Source organism: Chrysochloris asiatica, unplaced genomic scaffold, assembly GCF_000296735.1.
Source record: "Chrysochloris asiatica unplaced genomic scaffold, ChrAsi1.0 scaffold00028, whole genome shotgun sequence".
Classification (NCBI taxonomy): domain Eukaryota; kingdom Metazoa; phylum Chordata; class Mammalia; order Afrosoricida; family Chrysochloridae; genus Chrysochloris; species Chrysochloris asiatica.
This window is the reverse complement of record NW_006408546.1, coordinates 8,471,598-8,483,785: the sequence shown is the minus strand read 5'-3', so window position 1 is coordinate 8,483,785 and position 12,188 is coordinate 8,471,598. Positions and strand designations below refer to the sequence as shown.

Genomic DNA, 12,188 nt, shown 5'->3' with positions numbered 1-12,188 from the left:
TTTTGAGTCTTGAGAGAAGGTTAGACTCCATCTGAGTTAGTTATGTTACCTCTCCAATGTTGGCTGACAATAAACCAACATTGTTTCTACACTTAGACAAGTCTGGACAAGTCTAAGACAAGTCTAGACTGGGAAGGGACAGCTTACCCTCAGGAAGAGTGTGCTTGAAAATAAGTTACCTAGAGTGTGGAAAATGCTTACACAAAGAGCTAAAGAAATTTCCTAGGCATGTCCTTCTATATATACAAAGAACTATCTGGGTATGTCCTTCATGATTGACTAAAAATAACCAATCAGAAGAATGTAATCTAGCCAGTGAGTTGAAATACTCTTTACTGTTAAGCCCTCTGATAGTTTGAGCTCTGTGTTGAGAGTTTTTTGCCCGTTTCCCAATTTGAAAATTATTATCTCCCATGACAAACCTCTTTGCTTTTCATTTCAAACAGACACCACAATTTTCTACTCATTGATATTGGGTACAAAAACCAACCCCTTGAATCTTTTAGTATGAAAAATAGAAATATGAAATGTTTGAAAAAAATTGTATTGAATGAGCATAACAGCAGTTTAGACACCGAAGAAGAAAAAATTGGTGAACCTGAAGACAAGACAATAGTAACGGAAGCATGGACAGTACAAAAAAAGGCTTGTGGGGAAGGTGGGGGTGGGGAGAACAGGCCTCTGACCTGTGAGGCAGTATCAAGCAGATTAATATAAATGTAGTTAATGGACTCCTAGTGTGGCACTTTAGGATCAGTACTTGACTTTGAACAAGGTCAGCAGTTCAAACCTACCAGCTGTTCTTCAGAAACCCTATACAGGGTGGCTGTGAGTTAGAACCAACTCAATGGCTCTTAACAACAATAACAATATAGTTAATATATAGATAATTGGAGCCCCAGAAGAGAGGAGGAAATAATAAAAGTGGTGTGGTGCTGTGGGTTTATGCACCAGACTGCAAAGCCATTTGAACTGCAAGGTCGGTGGTTCAAGCTCACCAGCTGCTCCTCGGAAACCCTATACAGGGTCCCTATGGGTCGGAACCGACTCAACGGCACTTAACAACAACAACAACATGAAGATATAATGGTCAGAAAAAAATGTCCAGAATTGATTAAAAACTACAAACACACAGATTTAAAAGCTCATTGCACCCAAGGCACACCAATTACATCGCAATCAAATAGCTGAAAACAAGGATGAAGAGAAAAATCTTGAAGGCAGCCAGAGCTAAAAACGCACATCACATACAGGGAAACAAAGATAAAAAAATAATTGCTAACTTTTTGTCTGAAACAATGGGAGCCAAAAAGACAATGAAAAGACATTAATAAAGTGTTGAAAGGGAAAAAAAGCAAAACACCAAAACTGTCAACCTAGATTTCTAATTCCAGATAAAATATCTTCCCAAAATTCAAGCAAAATCAAGACATTTTCAGACTAACAGTAGCTAAGAGATTTTGTTGCCGGCAGAACTACACTTCAAAACAAATAAACAAAAACAAACAGTAAGGAAAAGTTTTCACACTGAAGACAAATTATTCAAATGGAAACTAAGACCTGTGTCAATGTTTAGGAAGCTAGTGACAATGGTGGCAACATGTTGTTATTAGGTGTCATCAAGGCAGGTCTGACTATGCACAACAGAAGGAAACAATGCCTAGTCCTGAGCCACTTTCACTCTCGAGGCTCTATTTGAGTCCATTATTGCAGCCACCATGTTAATTAATCTCCTTGAGGGTCTTCTTTTTTTCATTGACCCTCTACTTGACCAAGCATGATGTTCTTCTCTAAGCATTGGTTCCTACTGGTAACATGTCCCAAGTATGTGAGACGAAGTCTGCCCATCCTTGCTTCTAGGAGCATTCTGGTTGTACTTCATCCAAGACAGACTTGTTTGCCCTTCTAGTAGTTTATAGTATATTTAATATTCTTTGCCAATACTGTATTTCAAAGGCATCAGTTCTTTGGTCTTCCGTGTTCATTACCCAGATTTCACAAGCATATTGTTGTTGTTATGTGCCGTGGAGTCGGTTCCAACTCATACCAATCCTGTACAGGGTTTCCGAGGCTGTAAATCTTTACGGGAGCAGAAAGCCTCATCTTTCTCCCACAGAGAAGCTGGTAGTTTCGAACTGCTGACCTTGCGGTTCACAGTCTGATTCGTAACCACTACGCTACCAAAGCTCCTTACAAGCATATTAGGCTATTGAAAATACCATGCATCTTAATCTTCAATGTGATATTTTTGCTTTTTAACACTTTAAAGAGATGGATTTTTTAAAATAGATTTGCATAATGCAATACGTCATTTGATTTCCTGGCTGCTGCTTCTGTAAGTGTTTATTGTGGATCCAAGTAAAATGAAATCCTTGGCAACTTTAATTATTTCTCAGTTTATCATGATGTTATTTACTGGTCTAGTTATGAGGATTTTTGTTTTTCTTATTTTATGTGGTACAATCCATTCAGAAGGAGCTCTGGTAGCGTAGTGGTTACGAATCAGGCTGTGAACCGCAAGTTCAGCAGTTCGAAACTACCAGCTTCTCTGTGGGAGAAAGATGAGGCTTTCTGCTCCTGTAAAGATTTACAGCCTCGGAAACCCTATACAGGGTCGCTATGGGTTGGTACCGACTCGATGGCACTTAAGAACGACAACAAGAATCCATTCAGAAGTGTCTGATTTTGCACAGTAAGTTCTTCAAGTCCTCTTAACTTTCAGCAAGCAAGGCTGTAGTAGCTACATATCACAACTAGGCAGCAAAACAAAAAACTCATTGATAACATGGGCAGTAATAATACTAGGTGAAAGAATAATAATACTAGGTGAAAGACTATTCTCTTTTACCCACAAATAAATGTGTTGCTGTTAAGTGCTGTTGAGTCTGTTCTGACTCCTAGTGACCCTGTATAGGGTTTCTGAGGAATGGCCGATGGGTTTGAACCACCCATCTTACAATTAGCAGTCCAATGCTTATCCTGTAGTGCCACACTAAATAAATATGCTGCTGCATGCCATCAAGTCGGTTCCAACACATAGTGTTACTGAGGCAATAAATCATTATGGGAGCAAAAAGCCTCATCTTTCCCCCCAGAGCAGCTGGTGAATTTCAGCTACTGATCTTACAGTTAGTAGTCCAACGTGTAACCCATTAAGTAGCAGGGCTCCTTCCAAATAAATAAAGGTAAGCAAATTCACTGTGGGGTTTACAGTGAACTTTACCTAACGTATTTGGTCTTTGTTTTTGGGTTCTGACCGTGATTGAAGTGTCTGTTACATATGAAAGTTCTAAATCACACTCATCTAACAGATTATACTAATGAAGTGACTCTTGAGTGAGGGCTGGCCAGCCCAGAAAGACCAATCATATGATACCAACCCAACCTCAGGGGAGGGAGGCTGGTGGTTGGGTTGAGCCATGTGGATAATAATTCGATCAATCATGTCTATGTAATGACTCCCCATCCTAAGAGCTGTGGACACAGAATCACCATGAATGATGAAACATAATGGTGCTTGAAAGGTGACAGCTACATTTTGTGGGACATACCAACTCTGTATCTGGACCCTCCCAGACTTCACTCTGTGTGTCACTTATATCCCCCCCCTTTTTTTTTTTTTTTTATTGTTGTATTGTGAATTATGTGATACTTTAGATGGGAGAACATTAGTTTTACATTCATCCTATCGTATATCGTTTCATTGCCGTGGTTACAATCCCCTCCATGCATCATCAATCAAACAAAGGGTATACCCTATAAGCCTGTCCCCCAATTGTCAGCACACAGCCCTTCTCCCTTTCTGGCTCTAAAGTCCCCAGCTGCTCCATCTCTCTATGTCATTGTCTCTGCCTCCATCTCTGGCGTCACCGCTTTCTGCTCTTCTCCCTTGATGGTCCCAGGGACCTCCGTTCCTAGACTGCAAAGTTAATCACTCCCCTCCTTGCTACAAAATGTCTACCTTTACATTTCCAAACCCTACAAGCAGTCCTGATAACAATTATTCACTATTGTATCACAAGAGACCTATCCACACTTCCTTTCATTGGCCCTGCTTAGTCAGATTGGATGCTGCTCAGTGGAGATTCTACCTTCTTCCATGCCCTCTGGATCTAGGTTCCCTCTTGAAAGTTGTAAGCCAATCACTTCTTGCCTTTGTAGCCCCTCCGCTTTGGGCAGCCAATGTCCAAGTTGCCCATCCCTGTCTACTCTGTGTATGGAGGGGGTGGGAATGATCCTTTCTGTAAAGATTTGTTCCTTCTTTTGAGCTACTGTATCCATAGTTGTAGGTCAAGTTCATCAAATTGTATCAGATTATTCTTTTTTTTCCTCTTCTTTCTTTTTCTAGTTGAGCGCTGATCATCCAGTCATTGAAGCCAGGTCAAGTAGGTATTATCTGCAAGTGTGGGTACTTATATCCTTTTTGCTATAATAAAACTGTGATTGTATGTTTGTTGTTGTTGTTAAGTGCTGTCGAGTCGATTCCGACCCATAGTGACCCTGTACAGGGTTTCCAAGGCTGTAAATCTTTACGGGAGCAGAAAGTCTCATCTTTCTCCTGTGGAGCAGCTGGTAGTTTTGAACTGCTGACCTTAAGGTTCACAGCCCAATTCGTAACCACTACGCTACCAGAGCTCACCTTCCAAACTCTGTGACTTAGTCTAGCAAATTATCAAGCCCATGATATTAGTGTGAGCCAGTGGATCAGAAGTGAGCAGTGCCCTGAGGAGCCCTGAGCTTATGGTTCTCATCCTGAAGGGATAGTGGGAACTCCTTCAATTTGTATTTAGCAGGTCAGGAATGAGGGAGTTCTGTAATGGCATCAGAGAGACTCCTATGCCTGTCTCTGGGAGATTTCCCTACAAAGCTCTATCTTTCTGATACTCAACCCATCAAATTCTAGCCACAGTCACCTTGGCCTCCCCAGGCTCCAATCTCAGTGTCCTTAAATCCATATTGAAAGTCTCCCTGCCCCTGCTCCTCACCCCTCTCCCTGGCTGTTTTGCCTCTAGACAGAAAGTAGGGTCATCATGCTACTCACCTCTTTTGCTTTGCTGTTTTCAGAGATCAGAATCCTATACTGCTTGTGAATGGAAGGAGAGTGAGTCCTGTCATAGTGCAGTTACTTAACCTAATAAGGCCCTTTCTAACTATAGGCTTTGCAACTCCTACCAAATGAGTGGGTTGTCATTAAGTTTCATTGAGTGGGTTCCGACTCATAGCTACCCTGCACAGGGTTTCCAAGTAACAGTTGGTGGGTTTGAACTGTCAACTTTGTGGTTTGAAGTCTAGTGCTGATCGTATAGCACCATACCAGGAGTCCAAGTGAGTGGGTAGGACTACAAAATCCAAGGGTATTGACTAGCTTACTAATAATGTAAATACAATATATGACAACCTAATGAAGGTGGCTCCATGCAAAGAAGGTATATGGCAGCCTAACATGGAGATTGGTCAGTTTTCCCATCCTGATAGGCTTAAAATGAGCCATCCCAGAGACAGAAAGGAAATCTCATGACCATCAAGAAAGAAGAGCTAGGAATAAAGTACATCCTTTGGATTCAGGATCCCTGCTCTGAACCTCATCCATTCAGGAGATAGAGAACTGTGGCACTGGAGATAAAGGAGAGATTGAGAGAAAAAGTGCGAGAGAGGCAGCAGCAGAACCAAGAGCCCAGCAGGTGTGGTGGGCTTCTAGATCCACGGACTGAGAAAGCCTTTGAGTAGGAGCCTTGCTGGCAGAGTGGGGCATCTCTGGGTATTTATCAGCAGAGCTAAAAGAGTTTACCCAAGCAAGCCAGGAGCCAAGGAACCTGGGTATACCTTTGGGCATGACTGAGAAGAGGTTTATCTTGATCAAAGCACTGTATTCTAAATGCTCCTGAACATGAATTATAACCTGAAACTTCCCCAGTAAACCCTATACCTGTGAGTATGTTTGTGAGTTCTCTGTGGCCATTGCAATCAATTATCAATTATCAGAGGAGGAGGGAGTGCAGGGGGAGGGATGATTGGTGTCAGATTGGTAAAAAAGCTTGAGGGTGGAGGCATGTTTGACCTTGATCAGCTGATGTTGATGAAGAAAATGAGAGGAGGTCAGACACGTTCCCTACACTACTGTTACAACATACTGAATACTCTTTCATGGACACAAACAGAAGTCCACATTCGTAAAACTGACTTTCAGAAAGATGTAATTTAGGTTTCCACTCAGCATTAAGGTGCTAACCCAGACAGAAATGATTGTAATCACAGATGGGGAAGAGCCTCTGATAAACTCATTTGAAAGAAATTAGTGTACATGTTTTCAGGAAGCTGGCTGTAAAAAGGTACTAAGATTGAATTGTTACAGTAATTAAAATTTTTCCAATTAATCTGAATCAGGAGTTCAAGTCTACTTGATTTTACTAACTTTAAATGTTAAAATGTAGTTTTTAAAGTATGCGATTCATCCCTTAAAGTTCCTTTATATTATGTAAGACCTCAATATGTACACACAGATGCATTTTTGCACACCTCTAATTACCATTCAGATTCTCCTAGGAGGGATTTATTGCTTCAGTTATACTCTTAGGTAAAATAAATACAAGAGAAATGGAGCTAGATTTGTAGAGCTCATTTTTAAAGTACAGTGTGTTGTTATTGTTAAGTGCTATTGAGTTGGTTTTGACTCACAGCAACCTTGTATAGGGTTTCTGAGGCTTTAAATATTTTTAGGAGCAAAAAACCTTTTTCTCCTGTGGAGTCCAGTGCTTATCCTCCCAAAAGTACAGCTTAATGGGTATTAATTTCAGAAGCACATGTGGTGATATTTTCCAGGAAGACATGATAACTTTATTTCAATTCTTCCATCAGCTACAGCACAGGATTATGAAGACAAGTGGCATTAATCTGCACAGAGACAGGGAAGAAGGTGGCTCCACCACAGTTACAGGCTCAGTTCACTGGTGTGGTTCCCCAGCCGTGGCTGGTTTTTAATTGTTATGGAATGTGCAGACCTCCAGTAGTTCTGTGGGACAAGAACATAAGAGAAAGACTTTCATGTACTTTCTGTGCTTCCAAACACAATTCTGCACCATTTTCTAGAAGTAAATGGTAGCTAACCAACATTTAAAAACACACACACACACAGTCTCTTACAATAGATGTAAGTGCTTTCTTTGAATACATTCTGCTCTTATCATTTCCAATGTATGATGTGGTGCAACAAAAATTCAGGTATACTCCCAATAGTTTGATTATCCCAGTTCTAATTTTATCTCCCCAATTCATTTCTTTTTAGTGTAATAATATCTATTATCTACCTATCTTTCATTGGAAAGGGCCTAATATAATGTGAAATAGGCTTTATTTATTTGCTCTATTAATATTGTTTAGGTAGTTGAAAATAGGTCCTATATCTGTGGTTGTTGTTATTAAGTACCATCAAGTCAGTAGCGACTTGTAACGACCCTATGCACAACAGAACAAAACACTGCCCTGTCCAGGGCTGACCTCACTATTGTTGCCATGCTGGGACCCATTGATGCTGCCACTCTGCTAATCCATCTCGCTGGGTGTCTTCCTCATTTTCTCTGACCCTCGCCTCACCAAACATGATATCCTTCTCCAAGTAAAGTTCTCAAACAGATACACTTTTATTTTATTAGCAAAAATGAAAATACATTTGTAAGCATGTTGAATTCCCATGTGACCTCAAGTTCTATTGCATTCACTGTCTTCTTCAAATAACTTGGTCTTTTTTCAGAGTGCCTTGTACTGTTGTGTAACTGAGGGGTCCCAGCAGTGAGTCTGAATCCTCCTGCAGGGCAGGAAGCAGGCCCTCCATGGCTTTGTGTTCCTAACAGTCCCTGCCTAGATCTTGGCATACAATAGTCCTTAATACAAACATGTTTGCCTTGACCCCCATGGTACTTCTCCTTGATGTATTATTTCTACTTACCAGAGGTTAAGCATTGTCTCAAGTTACCAACAGTCATAAGATACTTGGCCCCCAAGTAGTTTTCATAAGTTGTTTTGTTTTGAAGGTTGGCCAAACATTCAGTGTCATCACTGAACAGCAGGTCCTTGCCTGAGGATGTGAACAGCTGGAAGATCGCATATTGAAACCCATTTCTTCCAAAGAGCTCCTAAGTCAGACAGACAGACAGGCAATGAGTGACCAGAGCTGTGAATTGTGCATCAAAAGACCTAAGTCTGCTGGATGCTGGGTTTCAGCCTCCTGGAAAGCTGAGACACAGTCACAGTTTAGGAAGCATCATGGCAAGATGGCAAAAAGCATGGTTTCTAGAGTCCAACTGTCTGCATTCAAATCCTGATCCTATCTATTAGTTATTGTTTGATTCGGGAAAAATATTTTTGTGAGTTCAAGAGTCTCCACACTCATTTATAAATAGAATTAATAACAATAAGCAGTGAAATGATATGGAAAAAGTATCTGGGAAACAACTCACTGACATCAAGTCCGTTTTGATTCACAGCGACCCTATAGGCCAGAGTAGAAGAGCTTCTCAGTTTTCGAGACTATAAATCTTTATGACAGTAGACAGCTTCATCTTTCTCCTGTTGAGCAGCTGGTGACTGAATGAACATAGCAGCCAGCCTTGCTCTTTAATTAGAAGCAGAGTTGGAAGAATCCATTTACATTGCCAGAGAGATAGTCTGTGCAAGTTGATGGGGCATGTCTGCTGGTCTCCACCAGGGAACTGAGCATTCAGTTGTGGAGAGGGGCTTGAGAAGCCCTGAGTGTCCATACCTGTTGGTTGAGGAGTACTCTGCGAACAAATTCTGCCTTCTCTTTCCTTGAGACCACCACATGATTTGGGACTAAGGCCAGGTGGCAGCTCTGAGCCTCGGTCACAGGCTTCCGGGAGCCATCAAGGCATAGCAACTCAAAGTCTTCCTGCTTCAAATCCTTAGCCCATGGGGCAGGGTTCTTTCCTGGGGTAGAAGGAAGATGGATCAACCAAAGCAGATAGATTTGTTCAGGGCATCCTCTCTGGCGGATGTGAACGGCCACCAGTGTCTGGAAGAATCACAACAGACACACAGACATAGAGCAATAAAACACTGCTGTTGTTGTTGTTAAGTGCTGTCAAGTCGGTTCCAGCCCATAGCGACCCTGTTTAGGGTTGCCGAGGAGTGACTGGTGAGCTTGAACCACTGACCTTGCAGTTCAAATGGCTTTGCAGTCTGGCATATTAACCCACAGCGTCACAAACATTAGAGCTTTTAAAATAAGACAAAAGAAAAATTCATAAACTCATAGTAGGCATCGATTTCTCAAATAGGACTGAAAAAGTACTAATCAAAGATGAAAATATTGATAAATTAAACTGTACAGAGAGGAACAAGGTATTTTCAATACATATACCTAGCAAAAATTTGTATCCAGGATATATAGAATGCCTTTAAATGAAGAAAAAAGGGACATGAGACTTGAACAATAACTTTATAATAGAAGATACCAAAATATTGGCCAAGAAACATAAGGTTTCCAATTCACCATCAAGGAGATAAAAATTAATTTAAAAAATGAAATTCCAATGCTTTATACTACATAACATCAGAATGGTGAAAAGAAAAGGACAGAAAATACCAAGTTTGGGTGAAGATATGAAACTCTCACAAATCACTAGTGGTAACATAGATTGGTACAACCACTTGGTAATATACTTGACTCTATGTGAAAGCAAATTATTGCATATGTATGTATGTGTATATGTTGTTGTTGTAAGTGCTATGAAGTCAGTGCTGACTCAGAGTGACTTTATATAGGGTTTCCAAGGAGTAGCTGGTGAATTTGAACTGCTGACCTTGTAGTTTAAATCAACCTTGTGATCACACCAGGACTCTGTCTTTATATATATATGGAGAGGGCTTGGGAAGCCCTGGGTGTGTATGTAATTATAAGTACATACACACACACACACACACACACACACACCACTTTTTTATCCTACTGTGGTGGCTTGAATATTTTAAATGCCAGCAGGGTCACCCATGGTAGAAAGGTTTCTGCAGAGCTTCCAGACTAAGACAGATTAGGAAGAAGGAGAAGCGGACCACTTTTGAATGGTTAGCCGCTAAATATCTTGTGGATAGTATCAGAACATTGTCTGATATAGTGCCAGAAGATGAGCCCTTCAGATTGGAAGGCACAACAGGACTGGGGAAGACCTGCCTCCTCAAAGTAGCTGACTATAGAAGTAAATGGAGCACAGCTTTCAATTCCTTCATTTGCTAATGGGGTATAACACAAAATGAGAAGAAACATCTGAAAATACCCATGACTATTTGTTACATGTGATGTATGAAGTATGAATCTAGGAAAATCATAACTCATAAAAAATGAAATGGAACACAAAAACATTGATATCCTAGGCATGAGTGAGCTGAAGTGAACTGGTATTGGCCATCTTGAATTGGACAACCCTATGGTTTACTGGGACTGTCATGTGGAGAATGACAAATTGAAGATAAATGGCAGGACATTTCGCTAGCAAAAAGAACATTTCAAGATCATTCTTAAAGGACAAGGTTGTCTGTGATAGAACAGTATCTATATGCCTACACGGAAGACCAGTTAATACCACTATTATTCCAATTAATGCATAAACCACTAAAGCCAGTGGTAAGGAAATTGAAGAATTCTACCAACTTCTGAAGTCTGGAATTGATCAGACATGCAATCAAGATGCACTAAGAATCATTGGCAATTAGAATGTGAAAGTTGGAAATAAAGAGGAAGGATCAGAAGCAACCGAAGATCACATGAATTTTGCAAGACCAATTGAAAATTGAAATACATTGAAAATATTTTTTTCTCAACAAAACAAAAGGACTTTATACACATGGATCCAACAGATGGCATAAACAGGAATAAAGTTTACCACATCTCTGGGAAAAGACAAAAGAGAAGTTCAATATCATCATCCAAAACAAGTCTAGGGGCTGACTGTAGAACTTGCTCATATGCAAGTTCAGGTTGAAAATGAAGAAAATTAAAACAAGTTCACAGGAGCCAAAATATGACCTGGAATATATCCCACTGAATTTAGAGGGCAAATCAAGAACAGATTTGATGCATTAGATACTAATGACCAGAAACCGGAAGAGTTGTGGATTGCATCAAGAACATAATAAGGAAGAAAGCAAAAGGACATAAAAAAGACATGAAAGAAAGAAAAGATCAAGATGGATGTCAGGAGAAACTTGTGTTTCAGCATAGAGAGGCTAAAACAAATGGAAGAAATGAGGAAGTGAAAGAGCTGAACAGAAAATTGCAAAGGTCAGCTTGAGAAGACAAAATAAAGTATTACAAGGAAATGTGCAAAGACCTGGAGCTAGAAAACCAAAAGGAAGAACTGGCTCAGCATTTTTCCAGCTGTAAGAACTGAAGAAAAAATTCAAGCCCCAACTTGCAATATTGAAAGATCCCGTGGAAGGAGCTCTGGTAGTGTAGTGGTTATGCGTCAGGCTGTTAACCTCTAGGTCAGCAGTTTGAAGTTACCAGCTGTTCAGTGGTAGAAAGATGAGGCTTTCTTCTTCCATAAAGATTTATAGCCTCGGGAACCCTATATAGTTTGCTATGAATCAGAACCGACTTGGTTACAAGTTGAGCTGCTAACCTCAATGTCAGCAGTTCAAAACTACCAGCGTTCTGCAGGAGAAAGAAGAGGTTTTCTTTTCCCATAAAGATTTACAGCCTTGGAAACCCTATGCAGAGTTGCTGTGAGTCAGAACTGACTCTGTGGAACATAACCACCACCACATGGGCAAAATACTGAATGATGCAGAAAGCATCAAAAGACAATGGAAGAAATACACAGAATCATTGTATCAAAAGAAATTGGTGGATGTTCAACCATTTCAAGGGGTACCATATGACCAAAAACTGAGGTACTCAATAGTGAATAATTACTATCAAGACTGACTGTGAGGGTTGGAAATGTAAGGATAGACATTTTGTAGCAAAAGGAAGGAAGTGGTTGACTTTGAAGTCCAGGAGTAGAGGCCCCTGGGACCATCAAGGAAGAAGAGTGGAGTGCGGGACCCTACCCAGAGAAACAGTGACACCAGAGATGGAGTGACACCAGACCCCGAGAGGGAGAAGGGCTGTGTGCTGATGACCAGGGGGTAGACTTGCAGGGTGTACCCTTTGGTTGTTTAATGATGCATGGAGGAGA

The 12,188-nt window shown here is 40.7% G+C and overlaps 1 protein-coding gene across 1 annotated transcript in view; it reads right to left on the bottom strand.

Annotated features, from left to right (window-relative positions):
• Positions 1-6,974: 6,974 nt before the first annotated feature.
• LOC102838046 (inhibitor of carbonic anhydrase-like) overlaps positions 6,975-12,188 on the bottom strand; it is a 51,258-nt gene continuing 46,044 nt past the window's right edge. Inside the window, exons 14-16 of the mRNA XM_006846641.1 lie at positions 8,756-8,940; positions 7,943-8,129; positions 6,975-7,009 (exon numbers count right to left, since the gene is read on the bottom strand). Of these exons, the coding sequence (XP_006846704.1) occupies positions 6,975-7,009; positions 7,943-8,129; positions 8,756-8,940 (407 nt within the window). The remainder of the gene's footprint in view (positions 7,010-7,942; positions 8,130-8,755; positions 8,941-12,188) is intronic.